Source organism: Mobula birostris, chromosome 10 (genome assembly GCF_030028105.1).
Source record: "Mobula birostris isolate sMobBir1 chromosome 10, sMobBir1.hap1, whole genome shotgun sequence".
Lineage (NCBI taxonomy): Eukaryota > Metazoa > Chordata > Chondrichthyes > Myliobatiformes > Myliobatidae > Mobula > Mobula birostris.
Window position 1 is genome coordinate 133,851,321 of NC_092379.1, and position 20,847 is coordinate 133,872,167.

Below are 20,847 nucleotides of genomic sequence, written 5' to 3' on the forward strand. Positions count from 1 at the left end.
TAATCACTCTCCAGGGATGTCGGTACGTGGTTGTGTCTTGACTGTGAGCTGATTTGCAATGCCTTGCACCTTCCTCTATGTTCAGTCAGGATGGCAGATCAATATAAATGATTGTTAACATGATTCTAAATCCAAAGAAATTGTAAAAGCTCCAATCATTCATTCAACAAAGACATTTTAAATAGCGTGACTATTTATCTTGACGTTAGATAGCCTGCAGCTTTGCAATTTGCTGTTAGAAGCAAAATGATGAAAGCTGATGGATTGGTCCACCAATGAATTTAGTTGGTGATGCCAAGTGTTCCACCTGCAGAGTTTCTCCAGCATTTTGTGTGTGTTGCTCTGGACCTCCAACATCTGCAAAATCTCTTGTGTTTGTAATCAATAGGGTTAGGTTTGCAGATAGACTCAGATAACGAGGTTGGCCACATTGAGCTTGTAGTTGTGTTGTCTATCTGAAAATGACAATACAGTCGAGATTTCTCTTTAATTAAACTCCCATTATCGCAGATAGAAATGCTTTTGGAATCAACTGGAAGCTTTTGGGCACAGACATTAAAAAAGAAGAAAAAAGCCTTGACATGAGTGTCAATCAATTCAACTGATGTGGGATTATTACAAAGAACAGTTATGTTCAACAAGGTACAAAAAGTGGGGTGCTGGAGAAACTCAGCAAGTCAGGCAGTATGTATGGAGAGAAATTGACTGTCAATGTTTGGGTTGAGAACATTCAACAGAAATGAATCTTGTCTTCATGCTGTTAATTCCTCTCCACTGATGCTGCCTGACCCATTGTGTTTCTCCTGCTGCTGGATTTTTACTCTGGATGTTTTCATCTGCAGTGCCTTGTTTCTCGATTTTTATTAAGGTATCTGGTCTACAAGTTGTACAATGTGATTCTAAAATAGATTCAGGTCCATAAACTTGCTCTTCACACTTTATGTCAGCCTGTCAATCTTCAGACCATGTCACTCAGGGACTTGTGCTAATATTATTTTCTGAGTGTCTATGCTGGATCATAACTATATGAGTAGCGTGTGACTATGCATACTGTGTTTTGCAACTGGGTCCTACAGGAACAGTGTTTCATTTAGTTGTATATATGTGGATGGTTGAACGTCAATAAACTTCAATCGAAAACCTTTACTTCGAACTGATTTTGTTTGCTTTTCATTTACAGCATACGCAAGGGGCTGGACAATGCAAGGCAAGAATTGCAGTGGGTAATCTAAGAACAAAAGTGTGTTACCTTTCTCATTCCTCTTCTTCCTGGTCCTGTCTATGTGGTCTTTCAGCATTATGCGGACTTGGCGTTCATTCTGTTGGTCGCGGATGAATGAATGTTTCAATAGGGTTTCGGTGGAGGGTCGGTGCAAGTAGTTCTTAGCCAGGCAGGTTTCTACAAAGTTCATAAATCTTTTGGACCTGCAGTAAAGTACAGAAGCAAGGTTCTGTGAGTATCACCGGATTATATCAAATATACTGTTACATACAAATTTGAATTGCATTATAGAGACTGTGAAATTTCAGAGTTGGTTGAAAGGTTGGCAGAATCTCATGGGCTGAACATTCTCTGTTGTGCTGTACTGTTCTACACTTATTGGCCACTTGATTAGGTACCTTCTGTGGCCACCTCCTGTACCTAATGAAGTGGCACTGAATGTACATCTGAGGTCTTCTGCTTCCACAGCACATCCACTTCAAATTTCAACTCAGCAATGCTCTTCTGCGCACCACTGTTGCAATGCGTAGTTACTGTTGCTTTCCTTTTTTTAAATTTATTTTTTATTGAAATTCATCAACAAACAAACATTTTCATAAGATGTATTTCAGATACTGTACATATATATCATATAATCATGTTTGTCACAAATCTCCACATAATATTTATCTGAGGTATACACTTATAGAAAGGAAAGGAAAGAAAGAACAATCGAAAGAAGAAAACTATGTACAGAGTAGGGAGTGATTTTTTTTACAACATGTTCATTAAACCTTTTTTCCCAGTAGGAATCAAATTGTTCCAACTTATGATTAACAGATGCTGTTATCGTCTCCTTTCTGTAAATGTCCATTAACTCTTTCCTGTTGGCTTGAACCATTCTGGCCATTTTCCTTTGACCTCTCTCATCAACAAGGTTTTTTTCACCCACAGAACTGCCGCTCACCCGATATTTTTTGTTTTTGCACTATTCTCTGTAAACTCTGGAGTTCGTGTGGCTGCTCTCTTCGTATGCTGATGGAAAGATGTTTTTGATATTCTGAGATTTATGTGATTATTGAACTGTACTTTATATTGGTCTCCTTCAGTTTGTTGGTGTTTTCTTTCTTGTGGCTGATTGGCAGGTGGGTGATCTGTTAATTTTTTGTGTGTGAAACGCGGGTTGGGGCTTTTGATCTTATTGTCACTGTTCTTTTCTCTGAGTGAGGGGGTCGGAGATTGTTATTATTGCTGTTTTTTTCAGCGGGGAGGGGTTGGGAAATTGATGCTATTGTTGCTTGACTTTTCTACGGGGGTGGGGTAAGGGATTTTAAGGTATGCAACTTTTGTTTCTTTTTCTTTCTTGTGCTGGGGTGGGGGTTGAGGTCTTCTCTGTATTTCATGGCTACCTGGAGAAGACGAATATCAGAGTTGTATTGTATTGTACATACGAGGGGTGATTGATAAGTTCGTGGCCTAAGGTAGAAGCAGTCAATTTTAGAAAACCTTGCACATTTATTTTTCAATATAGCCCCCTCCTACATTTACACACTTTGTCCAGCGGTCGTGGAGCATACAGATCTTGGACCTCCAGAAAGTGTCCACAGATGGGTGATTGATAAGTTCGTGGCCTAAGGTAGGAAGAGATGAGTTATACAACTCTCAATACGTGCACATACAGGTCAACTCTTTCAGTGATTATGCAGAAAGTTTGAAGTTAATAACTCATCTCCTTCTTATCAATCATCCCTCGTACATACTTTGACAACAAAATGAACCTTAGAACGTGAAAATCCCAGGAGATCAGCAGTTTCTGGCACTATCATTCCATGGTTAAAGTCACTTAGATCACATTTCTTCCCTATTCTGAACAACTGAATCTCTTGACCATGTCTATATGCTCTTTTGCATTGAGTTGCTGCCACGTGATTGGCTGATTAGATATTTGCATTAACAAGTGGGTGTACAAGTGTACACCCCACTGTTTGTATGTTCTATGTCTACATTCACTCCCATCAAGATAATCCCTAATTGAATTAATGCAGTACTCATTAATTAGTAGAGCCACTGCCTTACAATGCTGAAAGACCCAAGTTCAGTCCTGATCCTGGGTGATGTCTGTGTGAAGTTTGCATATCCTCCCTGTGACCAAATCACCTGGTCATTAGGAACAATTCACAGTGGCCATTTAACCTACTAATGTACAAGTCATTGGGATGTGGTAGGGAGCCCATTTGTTCATAGGGAGAACATGCAAACTCCACACATTCAGCAGGTCTGAATTCTTCCTTGAAACCTTTCCTCTTTCTTCCCTCTATCTCCCTAACTTAAGGTGCTCTTTAAAGTCTGACTCTTTTCCCAAGCATCTAGTTGCCTGTTTTAATACCTTCTGATCTGACTCAGTGCCAGATTTTATTTGGTAATGCTCCTGTGAAGTCCTGTAATGTTTACTCAGTTCGATGTGCTATTTAAATGCAAATTGTTACTTGAAAGAGCAATCAATGTGGGGAGATAAACTACTCCAGAAACACGCTTTCTTGTTTTTTCTCCAACAATGTTGTTGTTATCAATGTGGTGCAGCCATATATTAGACACCAAACAAATAACGAGCCGGATTGCTCTGACAACATATTCAGGACTTCTGCTGGGTGTTGTGTAGAAGTAAAGAACACACTGGAATTCTTATGCAGGAACACTGTGCGTTTCACACTGAGCTGAGGAGTAGTTGCAAAAGGTAAAGAGCTAGAATTGGAATTGGTTTATTATTGTCATACCTACATGATATATATAGCTAAGACTTTTGCATAGTACTGTATTTGTCAAAATAGAACGGAGAGTGAGCTTATAAATCTGGTGGGAGAAAATGATGTAGGGAACGGTGAGGGTGCAGTGCTGTGGGAGGGGTGTGGGACAGGCGGCAAAGAAGGAGTGCCAGGACGGGGGTGGGGTGCGGGGTGTTGTTGTGTGGGTGCAGACGCACCCAGCCCGGAGACACTGGGTAACGTCATTTGATTCCAAGCGTGGTTTATTGATCATTACAGTATGTCTCTCTGGTACTTTCCTCTCCCTCCCCCTTTTCCCAACTATGATTCCCCTCTCCCTGCCCCCTTCCCACTCTCAGTCCACAATAGACCCATATCTGAATCAGGTTTATCATCGCTCACATATGTCATGAATTTTTTTTTGCGGCAGCAATTCAGTGCAATACATAAAATAATTACTACAGTACAGGACAAAATCCTTAGGCATGCTAGATACAGCATATATACGTGCTTAAGACTTTTGCACAGTACTGAATATTCACCACCATTTACGTGAAGGGTTTGCCCATTTTAAATAGTCCTCCTCTCACCTATACCATGCAGTTTTTAGTTCCCTTTATCTGGGAAAAAGATCAGATGCATTCACCCGATTTATAACTTTCATGATCTTATACACCTCTATAAGGTCAGCCCTCGTACTCTGACCTTCCGCGGAGTAAAGTCCAAGCCTGCTCAGCCTCTCCCAATAACTCAGGACCTTAAATCCTGCCAGCATGCTTGTAAAGACTGCCTGTGGGCAGCACAGTGGTGTAGCAGCTAAGGCTGATCTATACCTCTGCGTACGGGCTACGCCGTAGGCTTGATTTATACTTTTGCATAGCCCTACGCCATAGCGAGCATGTGTAGTTGTGTCTGCATCGCTCTGCAATCCACCACCAAAATGCTAGTTGGCAGTGGGGTTTCTATGCCACTGTGTTGAGTTTCTTCATGAGAGACATGGACGAGGAAATGCATTTCAAATATTTTTGGATGTCGGCAGGTAGATTTGACGATTTGGTTCATTGTCTCCAACCACTTATTTCGCATCAGTGTACAGACATGGCGGCGAAAAGCAACCGGAAATGCGATGCTACCAAGCGGACCAATCACAGTTGTTGCGGTCTGCGTCGCCGCAACGCGTGAGTTACATTTTTGGGGAGGTGCACGTCACCCTACCGTATAGGGTACGCAGTACCTACGGCGTACATTTGACGCAGAAGTATAAATTGGGCTTTAGTCTAATCACGTTATAGTGCCAGCAAACACCAATCAGGGTTCGAATCCTGCCACTCTTGTGAGGAGTTTGCACATTCTTTCTCTAACCGTGTGGGTTCCCCCACTCCCCCGCTCCTGGGTACTCCAGTGAGTTGTGGGCATGCTATGTTGATGCTAGAAGAACGGCGACACTTGCACATGTCCCTCAGCATAATCCTTAAACTACGTCGGTCGTTGAAAAGAAAAGATGCATTTCACTGTAAGTTTCAAAGTACATGTGCCAAATAATGTTAATATTAAATCTTAAATCTTCTTGAGGGCAATCTACCTATAATACAGTGCAAAATTACACTGGACTTGATCTGTATTTTTTGGTCCAGTGCGATCTGCCCAGTATTACTATCCAACCCGTTATGAGGGGTATGCACAAAGTCATCATATTACATAGAATGAGGACTTTAGGTCCATTAAGTATATGACCAATCTCATCATTCCCATTGTCTCATGCTGCCCACATTAACAGAAGTTTCAGGGCACTATTCTAATGGTGCTGTCACTATATACAAGTAACCATGAGTGGTACTTTTGCATAAAAAAACAAACCTATCTCTATCAGACACACTCTGCCATTCCAATGGAGAATTCGACTTTAAAAATGTCATTTTAAAATGGTGATTTGTTATGATATCTATCAGGATTAAGGTGATAAAAATCTCATGACACAATCCTGCAGATTTCATTATTATGTTGAGTTATCAGACAAGTATTGCTATAGAAAAGTTTAATCTAGCTGCAAATACAAGTCTAAGCCTCATATGAAGCACATGATTCACTTCATGTTTGTTACTAAAGTTACAAAGAAATACTGTACTGAAAAGAACAACACTACATAATTAATACAATAAATCTCCACATCATCATTAATTCTAAATTTAGATTAGGGCTTGCTCTAAAGTTTATTATGCATAAAGCTACAGTAATTTTTAAAAATCATTATGAAAGATATACATGCAAAAGCATTTCCCTGAGGCAAACTATCTCTCTTAAATCACCATACTCTAATTACATTTTCAAAAGAGGAAGCATGGTTGGCTTGTGACTGAACATCTTTACAGAAACTGGTAGTTTCAGTAGGGGTGGAATTCATTCACAGCCATAAATGGAAATGTGAGTTAACCAAACAGAAATCTGCAATACCCATTAGCTAAAATGTACATTAATGTAGCACCCTTTAAGGAGTCCTATCGCCTTTCAGCAGCTTACAACCAGTTCTGCTATTTGTAATCACTGTGTAATGTAGGAAATCAAACTGAACACAGCAATCTCCCAAAAACTGAGACATGGCAAATCATACACCTGTATGTTAATGCAAATATGCATCCACGTGGAGTGTGGTCGCAGAAAGCAGGGACTCCCACACAGGCCATGCTCTCCTCTCGCCGTTGCCATCAGGAACAAGGTTATTACCCCTCAACCATCAGCCTCTTAAAAACAGAGGGGAGAACTTCACTTGCCCCATCACAGAACTGTTCCCACAACTTATGGACTCACTTTCAAGGACTCTTCATCTCATGTTCTTGATATTTATTGTTCGTTTATTTGTGTATTATTATTCCTATTATTATGTTTTCTTTCTTTCTGTGTTTGCACAGTTGGTTGTATTTTGCACACTGGTTGTTCACACAATTGGTGCAGTCTTTCATTGATTCTATTATGGTTACTGGATTTATTGAATATGCCCACAAGAAAATGAATCTCAGGAATATATATGGCGGCATAAAGGTACATTGATAAAAATATACTTTGACCTTTGAATTTTTTTCTGCCTGCACTGCACTTTCTCTGTAACACTTTATTCTGCCTTGTTACTGTTCTCTCTGGTACTATCTCAGTGCACTGATGTAATGTGATGATCTGTATGGATAGTATTCAGCACAAGCTTTTCACCATAACTCAGGACATGTGACAAGGATAAATCAATTCTACCAATTTTTATTTTACCAGTGTTTACCTCTAACAGTGGGTCATCTCCACAGTACTGTACAGGTAATCGATCTAGATTTGAGTCTGTCGACTGGCATTTGAAACAACCTTCTGAACCTGAAACATTATGTACTAGTATGGCAACAAACTAATTTAACAAGTAATTCCAGCATCTGCAGATTTCCCTGTGTTTGCGTAATTTAACAAGTGTGGTGTACGTCAGTCAGAACAATGAGTATAGAAGCTGGTATATTACTATGCAGTCGTACAATATGTTGGTGAGGCCACACTTAGGGTGTGTTCACACTTAGGCTACGTCCCCAGTAGACCGGATAAATCCGTAACCAAAGCTTCTTCTCTTCGTTTTGACTCTCCATTCACATTGAAACAGCGATTTCCTCCACCGAAAACAGAGCTTTTCAGAAATGCTCTCCAGGGTGAATAAATCCAAAAACGCCTAATATCCGGTGTAGTGTGGACGGGTAACCGGCTATTTTTAAAACCGCTGTCATGATGTGCCGGAACAAATGGTGGTGGCAGCGCGGCATTTCATTGTTTTCTTGAACGCAACCTCCAACATCACAACAATATCTGACAATAGATGTGTAACAGCCTACTGTAACGTTGTATGGAAATACAAGATAACACTGATGCAGACATGTTTTATACATTTAACAAGGTGCTTTATTAATGTATTCCTTGTGTCAACATTCAATAGATGCAATTGTCACTTTTGCCCAGTAACTTGTTTTATTGCAGATGTTAAATACAGCAAAATAATACACAAAGACATGGCAAAAGTAAAGGCAAACAAATGAGGTAACAGCAAATTTCACGTTTGCCCAGTAACAGGCCTTATTGCATTTAGTTGTAGCTGTCGTCCTTTTCATCATGAAGAGACTATGGCTGTAGGAAATGTTTCTGGACAAATGCGCACCAAGTCTTTCGTTTGGCAATTTCCTTTTAAGTTTTTCTAGTCTGTAACTGCACAAACGCACACCAAGTATACTGTTTCCTCTTCGCTTGTTTTCTGTGTGTCCTGCACATGCTCAGTAGGAGGAGATTCGCCCAAATATCCGTTGTAATGTGGGCAGAGGTATTTTCAAAAATGCCTGGTGTGGATGCCTGACGTTTTTTTGCAAAACCGGTGTTTTCAAAATTTTCCAGTCTAGTATGGACGTAGCCTTAGAGTATGTTGCTGTTTTTGGTCATCCTGCTATAGTAGAGATACATCTCTACCAAAGGAGGTGTAAGGTACTCCTTCCCTCTGCTGGACTGCAGGTCACCCTTGGGCAAGATGTAGCACATACTTAGCCCCCACGCTGCCCCCACCAGATCAGGGTCACATGAAGCAAATTAAGCAGATGTTGGATGGTTATTACAAGCAGCAGGTGTATATTACAAGTCTTGGTTATGCAACCACTGACACCAGGCAGACAATCTCTGAAGAGTATTGGTAATGGCTAGGAAGCCCTGCCTTCTAAAGACACTGCCCAAAAGAAGACAATGGCATAAAAAAATTTACCAAGAACAATCATAGTCATGGAAAGACCATGTTCCCACGAATGGAAGTGTCTGGAGTTTTTCTCCAGTCTTGCCAAAGAATCTCAGCCCAAAACATTGACTGTACTTTTTTTCATAGATGTTGCCTGGCTTGCTGAGTTCCTCCAGCATTTTGTGTGTGTTTCTCGGAAAGACCATAATCGCCCATGTCATACGACACAGCACATAATGATGATGTTGATGATGCTATAGCCAAGATGTTATTAAGCTGGAAGAAATGCAGAGAAGATGTACAAGGATAATGCCAGGTCTTGAGGGACCAGGTTATAGGATGATGTTGGGCAGACTAGTTCTTAATTCCTTGGAGCACAGGAGACAGAAGTCTAATCTTAGAAGGATGTATCGAATCATGAGGGACATCAATAGGGTGACTGCCTTCAGAATTTTTCACAGGATTGGGGAATTAAAAAACGAGAGGGCACAATTTAAGGTGAGCAGGGAGAGATTTAATAGGAACCTGAGAGGCAATAATTTCAAACAATGTATGATTCATACATAAAACTAAGGATGGGGTTGAGGCAGGTACGATAACAACAGGTATTGTACAACAGACAGATACATGGATAGTAGGGGTATGGAGGGCTATAGTCTGGTGCAGGTCGATGGGAGTAGGCAGCTTAAATGGTTTGGCATGGATTGAATGGGCCAAAGGGCTCGTTTCTGAGCTGTAATTTTCTATGACAACATTCAAAATTCATTTGAACAAATACAAGGTTTAGAGTGATATGGGTTAAACATGAGAAAAGAAGACTAGCTTAGCTCGGCACACAAGAGACTACAGACCTTCCTCCCTTTATTCCATGCTTCAGCTTTTTTTCCTATCAAATGTCCCTTCTGCCCATCACCGCCCAGCTTTTGGCAACAGTCCCACTCTCTACACCCATTGGCCCATCACCCCATCATCTAGATCTACCTATCACTTGCCAGTTCTTCCACCATACCTTCCCTCCACCTCTTCATAATGGTGATCTCCCCTCTATCTTTCTGTCCAAAGGGAATGTCTTGACTTGAAACATTGACTGTCCATTTCCTTCTACAGATGTTGTCTGACCCACTAAGTTCCTCCAGAACTTTGTAGGCATCTTGGTCAGTGTGATCGAGAGGGCAGAAAGGCCTGTTTACACGCGGTATAGATGAGGATTTGTAAGGCATTAGTCAGACTGCACTTGGAGTATTTTGAGCAGCTTTCAGCCCCTTATCTCAAAAAGGATGTGCTGGCATTGCCGAGGGTCCAGTAGAGGTTCACAGGAGTGATTCGGGAATGAAGGGGTTAATGTATGAGGAATTTTTGATGGCTCTGCATCTATACTTGTTGAACTTCAGAAGAATGAGGGGGAATCTCATTGGTCTACTAAATATTGAAAGACCTAGATAGAGTTGAGATGCAGAGGATGTTTCCAAAAGTGGGGGAGTCTAGGACCAGAGGGGAGAGCCTCAGAATGCAAAGATATCCTTTAGAACAAAGATGAGAATAAATTTCTTCAGCTGGGGGCGGGGTAGTGCACTTGTGGAATTAATTGTCTCAAATAGCCGTGGATGTCAAGTTATTGAGCATATTTAAAGCAGAGATTGATAGGTTCTTGATTAGTAAGGGCAACAAAGGTTACTGGGAGAAGACAGAGGAATGAATTTGAGGGGATAATAACTCAGCCATGGTAGAATGTTGAGGCACTCTTTAGGTCGAATGGCCTAATTCTGCTTCTATGTCTTCCGGCCTTATAACTCTATCATGCCTCTATTGACGGTGTACACTGTTATGCTCATTTAACCAAACCAGCACTTCAAAGAGATTAAATTGACGTTTCTTGCCTTAAGTGGTGCATCAGCTGGAAGAAATAAATGTTTTCAATGTGTTTGGAGATCATTGTTGGTTCTTGGTCGGGTTGTGACACTACACATCAGAGATAAGCAATAGTTTATTCCTCATGTCCCAGTTCAAGTGCACCTCTTAATCACAAAGAGTTTTGCACCTCAAACAACATCCATTATTGTCTTCTTACTGAGAATGAATTTCGACTTGTCAACAGATGTGGCACCAGACTGTGAAATGTCAAATGGTGTGCAGAAATTAAAGGTGAGCACTGAGCAGTGACTAATCTTGCTGCATTTTTATTGTGACACTGACACATGGCTTACAATTGAGGAAGCTGAGATAGTCTCTGCCTTCCATAGCAGCCTGAACAAATAGCGCATCCCTGAACAAATTCTCCCCTTCAGATCCAGTGGCAGTGACCTTTTTTTAAGGTAAGTAATAGCTCAAAAGGACTATTAATTTAAGAAAACTCTCCCACAGCTGTTCTGGGAAAAATAAAGCATCGTAGTGATAGGTTCGGATGATAGCAACGTAAGAGACAAAAATGACTTTGAACTCCAGTTGTGTAACATCTACTTTACGTCCAGCTTCTGAAGCGCAGAGAAATTGCTATACAAGTACCCCACCCATCCCAGACATTCTCTCTTCTCCCTTCTCCCATTGGGCAGAAGATACAAATGTCTGAAAGCATGTACCGCCAGACTTAAGACAACTTCTATCCCACTGCTACCAGACCCTTGAACGGACCTCTTTAGAGACAGAATCAGAATCAGGTTTAACATCACTGACATACATTGTGAATTTTTTTGTTCTGCAGCAGCTGTATAGAGCAATATATTAAAACATCTATAAATTATGATAATAAATACTGTATATATTAAAAATTAGATTTAATAAGTAGTGCAAAAAGAGAACAAAATTAGAGAGGTGGTGTTCATGGACCATTCAGAAATCTGATGGCTGAGGGGAAGAAATTGTTCCTAAAATATTGAGATAAGATGTACAAGTAAATGGAACCTTAGCTTCACAATCAACCTCCTTATCATTTATCATTTACCAGCACTATACTTCCTCAGCGGCTTCGACACTTTATTCTGCCCTGTTATTGTGTCTACCTCAATGCACTGTGTAATGATTTGATCTGTATAAACAATATGCAAGACAAGCTTTCACTGTATTCTGGTACATGTGACATTAATAAACCAATTCCAATACAGATTCCAAGGAATAAGAATATCTAATTATGCCAAGCAAGACTCCAGAGTATATGATGAACCTGATAATGTTATCTGGAGGCGGAAATATAACTCAGAGAGTAGACTATTCCCCCGGTGTTTTCTTGCAAAATGTTTCTTCCTGGCGGATAGTTGGATTGGACCTCTGTTTAAGGTCTGCTCTAAGGGGTTTACTTTATCAGTTCAGATGTTTCCTTCATATCAATGAGGTTCCAGGACCATACTAGGCGTGGTTTGCCTTCATTGGTTCGGGCATTGAGCATAAGAATCAAATAGTCATGTTGCAGCTGTATAAAACTTCAGTTAGGCTGCATTGAGAGTACTGTATATGGTGTTGGTGTCCCTATTACAGGCTATGGAGACTGTAGAGTGGGTGAAGAAGAGATTCACCAGGATGCTTCCTGGATTAGAGTTTAAGAGGACACTGGACAAACTTGGGTTGTTTTCTCTGGAACACCCAAAGCTGAGGGGAGACTTGACAGTAGTTTATAAAATTGAGAGGCATAACTGGGGTACATAGCAACACACATCAAAGTTGCTGGTGGACGCAGCAGGCCAGGCAGCATCTCTAGGAAGAGGTACAGTCGACGTTTCAGGCCGAGACCCTTCGTCAGGACTAACTGAAGGAAGAGTTAGTAAGAGATCTGAAAGTGGGAGGGGGAGGGGGAGATCCAAAATGATAGGAGAAGACAGGAGGGGGAGGGATGGAGCCAAGAGCTGGACAGGTGATTGGCAAAGGAGATATGAGAGGATCATGGGACAGGAGGCCCGGGGAGAAAGACAAGGGGGGAGGGCAAACCCAGAGGACAGATAAGGGGTATAGTCAGAGGGACAGAGGGAGAAAAAGGAGAGTGAGAGAAAGAATGTGTGTGTAAAAATAACTAACGGATGGGGTACGAGGGAGAGGTGGGGTATTAGCGGAAGTTAGAGAAGTCGATGTTCATGCCATCAGGTTGGAAGCTACCCAGATGGAATATAAGGTGTTGTTCCTCCAACCTGAGTGTGGCTTCATCTTTACAGTAGAGGAGGCTGTGGATAGACATGTCAGAATGGGAATGGAATGTGGAATTAAAATGTATGGCCACTGGGAGATCCTGCTTTCTCTGGTACATAGTCTTTTTTCCCATGGTAGAAATGTTAAGTACTGCAGTACATACATTGAAGAGGGAGGGGGGAGGGAAATGATATCAAACTCTTGAATAGACTTCTCCTATGATGAGATGGAATCCTGGCCTCACAATCTATATTGTTATGATTTTACACTCTATCATTTACATGCACAACACTTTTTTGGTAGCTCTAAAATATATTTTCTACTTTCTTCTAGCTCAGATTTTCCCAACCTGGGGTCCATGGACCCCTTGCTTAATGGTATAAATCCATGGCATAAAAAAGATTGCGAATCCTTGTTCCAGCTCGTTGCATTGTGTAAAGATTTGATCTATTCTCCAGTAACCATGGATGCCTTGACTATTCAACAACCTATCAACCTCTGCCTTAAGTATGTTCAATGACTTGGCCTCTGCAGCTGCCTGTGGCAATGAATTCCACAGATTCACCCCTCTCTAGCTAAAGAAATTCCTCCTCATCTCTCTTCTAAATGGATGTCCTTCTGTTCAGCAGTTGTGCTCTCAATTAACACCCTTTGATGAATGACTGGAAGTGGTAAGCACTCTGAATGTTATAGTAAATGAAAATTTTAAAAAAGCAACTACAGATACCGGAAAGCTAAAATAATGGACACGTGGTTAAATTATTTTTATGACAAAGTATATTGTGATAAAAAAATAAGTTAACCACGAGTTGACACCAGAAAAGCACATATGACAATTCTCAACAAATTTGGTAGAAACCTGCTTCCCATTAATCTAGTGATGGTTGTACTTGGCAGCATGGCCTAGGGTAACACAGTAGCTAAATGCTATTGCCTTACAAAACCAGTGACCTGGGTTCAATTCCTGCCACTGCCTGTAAGGAGTTTTGCATACTCTCCCCATGTCTGCATGGGTTTCCTCTGGGTGCTCCAATCCTCTCACCGTCCAAAGATGTACCAGTTTGTAGGCTAATTGATCATTGTAAATAGTCCTGCGATTAGGCTCAGGTTAAATCGGGGGTTGCTGGGTGGTGCAGCTCGAATAGAGTTATAGAGTCATCGAGTTAAACAGCATGGAGAAAGGCCCTTTGACTCAACTGGCCCATGGCGCCCGTGAAGCCCCATCAAAATGAATCCTCTTTACCAGTGTTTGTTCATGAACAGTTATTACCCTGCAACCATTAGACTCCTGAACCAGTGGGGATAACTTCGCTCACCTCAACTTTGAACTGATTCCACAACCTATACTTCCTAGGACTCTACAGCTCATGTTCTAAGTATTATTTATATTTTATTTGCTCACTTTGTCTTCTTTTGCACATTGGTTGGTTGTCATTCTTTGGTTATGTATAGTTTTTCATAAATTCTATTTTTTTTATTTTCCTGCAAATGCTTGCATGAAAATATATCTCAAGGTAGTATACAGTGACATATATGTACTTTGATAATAAATTTACTTTCACTTTGACATGACCTTTTAATCTTTCCAATTCATGTCCCTTTCCAACTGCCTATTAGAATTTATTATTATACAGGCCTCAACTACTTCCTCAGAAGGCTATGGTAATTCAGCATGTCCCCAATGACTCTTACAAATATTTTATTGATGCACCCTAGAATGCATCCTATCCAGATGCACCTCAGCTTGGTATGGCAATTGCTCTGCCTAAGACCGCAAGAAATTGCAGAGTTGAGAATGGAGCCCAGTCCATCGTACAGGTGAAACTGCTCTCCACTGATTCGATCAACATTTTTTATTGCCTCGGGAAAGCAGCCAGCATAATCTGCTAGCCTGAGAATCCAGGAACGAGGACTGGAGGACTGGAGGTCTGGAGGCAGCCTGTCCTGGAGTTGCAGGTCTGCCTGAGTGTGTGAGGGGGTGGGTGGGTGGGTGGGATGATTTTGCTGTTTTTGTCTTTTTTTTGTTGCTGTGGCTGCTTTCATCATTCTGTGGAACATTGTCTGCACAGTATTTTGGTGCCAGAATGTGTGGAGCAACACTTACAGACAGCCCCCAGCACATCCTTGGTGTACTAGTTGCTGTTGACACAAATGACATATTTCACTGCATGTTTTGATGCATACATGATAAATAAATGACTCCTTCCACCCTGTCCTCATGCTTTTCCCTTCTACTCTTGGATGGAAGATACAAAATTCTGACAGCAAAAGCTACCAGGTTCAAGGACAGCTCGTGTCCCACTTTTATCAGGCTCTGGAACTATCATGCCATCAGCTAAAAGATGAACCCTTCACCTCCTTGTGGCCCTTGCACCTTATTTGTCTCCCTGTACTTTCTTTTCAGTGGCAGGGTGGAGATATGTCTCTGCCAAAGGAGGTGTAAGGCACTCCTTCCCTCCACTAGCCAGCTGGTCACCCTTGGGCAAGGTGTAGCATCTGCTTAGCAGCCCCCCACCCACACCCCAGCCCCCTCCGATTAGGGGCAAGTGTGGCCATGGGAGCAGGTGGTGGATGGTCATCTGAGAAGCCGGTGCATATCACAAGTCCTGGTTATGCGACCACTGACGCCAGGCAGACAATCTCTGAAGAATATATATAATGGCTGGGTTCACCCATCTTGTAAAGACACTGCCCAGAAGAAGGCAATGGCAAACCACTTCTGCGGAAAAATTTGCTAAGATCAATCATGGAAAAACCATGATCACCCACTTCGAATGACACGACACATGACGATGTACTTTCTTTGTAACCGTAACACCATATTCTGTATTCAGATTTCTTTTTGCTGTCTCAATGTATTTATATACAGCACCATCTGCCGAACAGCAGATAAAACAAAAGCTTTTTTTCCCCACTGTATCTCAGTACGTTTACAAAGAGGGCTATGGGCCAGGTAGAGGTTGTTGCGACCAGGCAGAGTAATAGTTGCTCATGGTCTAGGTGTGCTTGAAGGGCCTGTTTCTTGTGCTGTAGTATTCTCCAACTCTATAACTGACAATAATAGACAAATACCATATTCACTCTCCAATACATGATCTTACCATTTCCTTGACTTCAGTTTGGGGGGAGAGTTCCGTGGGATGAGGAAGAGTGCTCTCATGGGATGCATGTCACAGAGTGCTGGAAGACGAAAACGACGGAAGGGATGGATTTAATGAATGAAACAAAAAACAAGCATAATTCATTACTTTTCTGGCTGACATATAATCCAATAATTACTACCCCCGTACACTGACATACAAATTGTTACCAGATTCCATCAGTGCCACTAAAAATAGATTTTATTACACATAAACAGGAACAGATTTCAAGGCATCAGGAACTAAGTACAGTGGATTTAACCAAACACCAATTATTGTCATATACACCAGAGTGCAATGAAATTTCTTGCTCATGATAATCAGCTGGTTATATCGACTACAGGAGGAAGAAGTCAGAGGTCCATGAGCCAGTCCTCATTAAGGGATCAGAGGCGGAGAGGCTCAATAACTTTAAATTCCTTGGTGTGATCATATCAGAGGATCTGTCCTGGGACCAGCACGTAGGTGCCATCACAAAGGAGGCATGAAAATGCCTCTACTTTCTTAGAAGATTTCGTAGATTCAGCGTGTGATTTATCTGATGAAGGGTCTCAGCCTGTAATGTCAACGGTTTATTCCTTTCCATAGATGCTGCCTGACCTGCTGAGCTCCTCCAGCATTTGTACTGTTGTCACATCGTTTATTGTCAGTTATTACCCTAGCACCATCAAGCTCCTGAACTACTGTGGATAACTTCAATCACCATTACTCTGTTCTGATTCTATGATCTACACATTTACTTTCAAGAACTCTTTACAACTCATATTCTCAGCTTTCTTTTTCATTTGTAGTTTATCTTCTTTTATACACTGGTTGTTTGTCAGTCTTGAGTGATGTATAGTTTTTTCATAAATTCTACTGTATTTCTTTATTTTTCTGCAAACACTTGCAAATAAATGAATCTCAAGGTCATATACAGTGATATATAGTGTATGTACCTTGATAATAAATTGACTTTGACTTGATGTGAAGCTCATATTATACACGGTAATAATAAAGACAACAATCTTCTTCAAGAAGGGGCCAATAAACAACGTGACCAGCAGCAACGTCCTGCAAACAGTTCGCAAAACTATATCTTTTACTTTTTCTTCTTTTAAATATGATTCTACTACTAAGCTGTGTGTGATTGGACCCTGTGCTTTATCTTTTGATGGTGTATTTTCTTGGGCCGATTGAGCAGTCTGCTGATTTGCGATCTCCGAGGGAGTTCGATGAGGTTTGGAGGGGAGTGGGTGCCACAGAAGCCAGCCAGGAAGCCAGGGGAGCATCATCAACTTCATCGCTTCTCTCCAATTGAGGCATTGAGAAAGGTCAAGGTTCATAAGGATGAGTGAAGGAGTATTGGGATCCACATTGCAAGGATTGACTAGCAAGTCTGTGGACTCATTTTGGGGGACTTTGAGGTTCATGTTGCATGTGCTATTGGATTCCGGTTACTTTTTTTTTGCTGTTTTTGAGAGTTTGATCAGGGCAATCAATGAGTACCAGACACTGAACTGAACTAGAATGAATACTACTGGACAACTGGTTTGACATTTGATATTCTATGTGTTGTTCGCTTGCTTTTTGTCATTTGCACAAATTGTTCTTTTTTTCGCACGTTGGGGTTTGATGTTTTCTTGAATGGGTTCCATGGTTTGAGTGTGCTTCAAGCTCCTTTGTTTTGTGGTTCCCTGTGGGAGGATGAATCTCAGAATTGTATTCTGTATACATACTTTGATAATAAATGTACATTGAATCTTTGAATCAGTGTAGAACAACAGAATGGTTCAAAGATTGTCGTGCAGTCTGAAGTAGTGCAAAAAGAAATGTCGATGTGAAAATGATGAAGTAACAGGGAGATAGAATTATTTGTATGATAATGCGGCAGCATCACTTAAAAGGGGATGTGAAATAAAGGTTGTGGTGTGAAATTGCTTGAAATGAAGTAAGGAAACTTTGAAAAAGGCAGATGAAAACTACAGATACATTATCAATAAATCCAATAGAGAAGAATGGGAAAACTTTACTCAGGAGACTCAGACATCTCCAGCATCTCCAACATCTCCCCCCGTTCAAGGACATTTTCAAAAGGCAGAGCCTCAAGAAGGAGGCATCCTTCATGAAGGACTCTCACCACATGGCCTCTTCTCATTGCCACTACCACGGAGGAGGAACAGGAGCTTGAATACACACTCAAAGTTTTATGGACAACTTACTCCCTTACGCCTTCTGAATGGTTCATGTCCAGAGTAGCAGCGATTGGAGTTATCCACGTCAGTTCAGGAGCCTGATGTTGGTAGGGTAATAACGGAAGAGAAATAACATGTCAAATCTATGCAGACTTTGAAGGAAGTAGAGGCAGTGTCATGCCTTTTCTGTAATTATGTGCTGGTCTCAGTTCTGATCCTCTGAAATGAATCACCCCTTTCTTGCCCCCGATGACAGCATCAGATACTGCATTCCAGAAAAATGGAGAACATACGTTCCTGATGCAGGAATTTGATGGGATGAACGCCTACTTTCTCCTGTAAGTTTCATGTACTTCAGTTACAGTGAAAGAAGAAAGAAGAAAGATCAGCTTTATTTGTCACACATACATCTAAGGATTGAAATATACGGGGAAATGAGTCATTTGCAGCAAATCAAATCAGCTAGGATTTTTTTATTTCAAAATATACTTCATTCAAAAATAAAATTATATACAAACAACCATTCAATGACTCTCAATCCTTTACATACATTTCCCTGATGGTCTCTAGGTATCCATACTTCTGGCCACCCTCGTGGCAATCCGTTGGCTCACCTTACCACACTATTGTTGAGGGGTATAGTCCCCGTCACCCGACCCCTCCCACTCCCATGGGAGAAGCACCCTAAACCGGGGTCCTTCCCCACCGGGCCCTTGCAGTGGCTGCACCAAATTTCAGTGCGTCCCTCAGCACATACTCCTGCAGCCGAGAATGTGCCAGCCGGCAGCATTCTGCCACGGACATCTCCATGTGCTGGAAGATCACCAAGTTTCGGGCCGACCAAAGCGCGTCTTTCACCGAGTTGATGATCTGCCAGCAGCACCGGATGTTGGTCTCCGTGTGCGTCCCCGGGAGCAGCCCGTAGATCAGAGAGTCCTCTGTTACACAGCTGCTGGGGATGAAACGTGACACTAGCCCGTCCATCCTCCTCCACACTCTCTCTGCAAAATGACAGTGTGCAAAGAGGTGGGTCACAGACTCCTCCTCACTGCAGTCCTCCCGTGGGCAGCGGGGTGTGGAGACGACGTTCCGGGCGTACAGGAGGGATCTGACTGGGAAGGCCCCTCTCACCGCCAGCCAGGCGAGGTCCTGGTGCCCGTTGGTGAGGTCTGGCGATGAAGCATTTTGCCAGGTGAACTGGACGGTCTGCTCAGGGAACCACCCCACTGTGTCCATCACATCCTTCTGCTGCAGTGCCTGCAGGACATTACATGCCGACCACTGCCTGATGGCAGCTGACTGGGCGTTGCGCGGGAGTGGGGCCAGACCCATCCTTCGTAGCCAGGACGGCAAGTAGAACCTGGGCACATTGTGGTACTTGGTGCCCACATACTTGGGTTCTACACATAACCTGATGCAGCCACACACGAAGCTGGCCATCAGGGTGAGGGCGACATTGGGGACGTTCTTGCTCCCGTTGTCCAGGGACTTGTGCATGATGGTCCGTCTGACCCGCTCCATCTTGGATCCCCAGACGAATCTGAAGATAGCTCGGGTGATTTCCCAGCTGTAGGAGCGGGGGACAGGCCAGACCTGCGCCAAATACAGCAGCCCTGAGTGTTCTTGCCTGTTATCGATAGGGAGCGCCCTCCCCACAGTCCCAGTTTCTGTTTCACCTTGGCAGTCCGCTCCTGCCAGTTCTTGTTGCACGCCTCAGCCCCTCCGAACCAGATCCCCAACACCTTCACGCGGTCAGACCTGATGGTGAAGGGGACACTGGATCGGTCGGGCCAGTTGCCGAAGAGCATGGCTTCGCTCTTCGTGCGGTTGACCCTGGCGTCTGACGCTAGCTCGAACTGTTCACAGATGCCAATCAACCTGCCAACTGACCTTGGATCAGTGCAGAAGACGGTGACGTCGTTCATGTACAGGGAGGTTTTCACTTGGGTCCTGCCACTGCCTGGCAGCGTCACCCCTCTTATGCCCTCATCCCTCCTGATGGCTTCGGCAAAGGGTTCAATGCAGCACACGAACAAGACAGGGGAGAGGGGACAGCCCCGCCTGACTCCAGACCTGATGGGGAAGCTGTCTGTTTCCCACCCACTGCTACACTAATGAGCCACCCATGTGACCCCTAAATTGTCTGGAGGTGCTTCAGTAAACAATGAACAAAACTACTTACGAGGAGCTCCTTCTGCCATTTCAATTGCGGTGATTCCCAAGGACCACAGGTCACTCTGCGGGAAATGAAATAACATAATGAATGGGGAGTGAAACACCTTAATTACCAGCAAAATATCAGTCAAACTGAGGATTTATTACAAAGTGACTATCACGTCTCACCCTTGATTATGTAAACAGTCCAATATGTGGACACCAAGGTGTCAGTAAAGCTTTGCTGTTAATAAAACCATAAACATAGCAGCAGAATTAGGCCAGTCGGCCCATCGAGTCTGCTCTGCCGTTCTATCGTGGTTGATTTATTATCTTTCTCAGCCCCATTATTCTGCCTTCTCTCCTTAATCTTTGACATCTTTACTAATCAGAGCTTATCAACCTTCAGTTTAACTATACCCAATGACATGGCCTTCACAACTGTCTGTGGCAATAAATTCCACAGATTCACCACCCCCTGGCTCAAGAACTTCCTCCTCATCTCTGTTCTAAAAGGACATCCTTCTATTCAGAGTCTGTGCCCTCTGATCCTAGATTCCTCCACTAGAACATC

General features: G+C 42.5%; 1 protein-coding gene across 5 annotated transcripts in view; it reads right to left on the minus strand.

Annotated features, from left to right (window-relative positions):
- Positions 1-20,847, minus strand: part of LOC140204360 (mitogen-activated protein kinase kinase kinase kinase 4) — a 356,637-nt gene that overhangs the window by 175,484 nt on the left and 160,306 nt on the right. For all 5 annotated transcript variants that reach the window (XM_072271038.1, XM_072271035.1, XM_072271034.1 and 2 more), the window contains exons 8-10: positions 20,302-20,356; positions 15,907-15,985; positions 1,250-1,425 (exon numbers count right to left, since the gene is read on the minus strand). In XM_072271038.1, the coding sequence (XP_072127139.1) occupies positions 1,250-1,425; positions 15,907-15,985; positions 20,302-20,356 (310 nt within the window). The remainder of the gene's footprint in view (positions 1-1,249; positions 1,426-15,906; positions 15,986-20,301; positions 20,357-20,847) is intronic.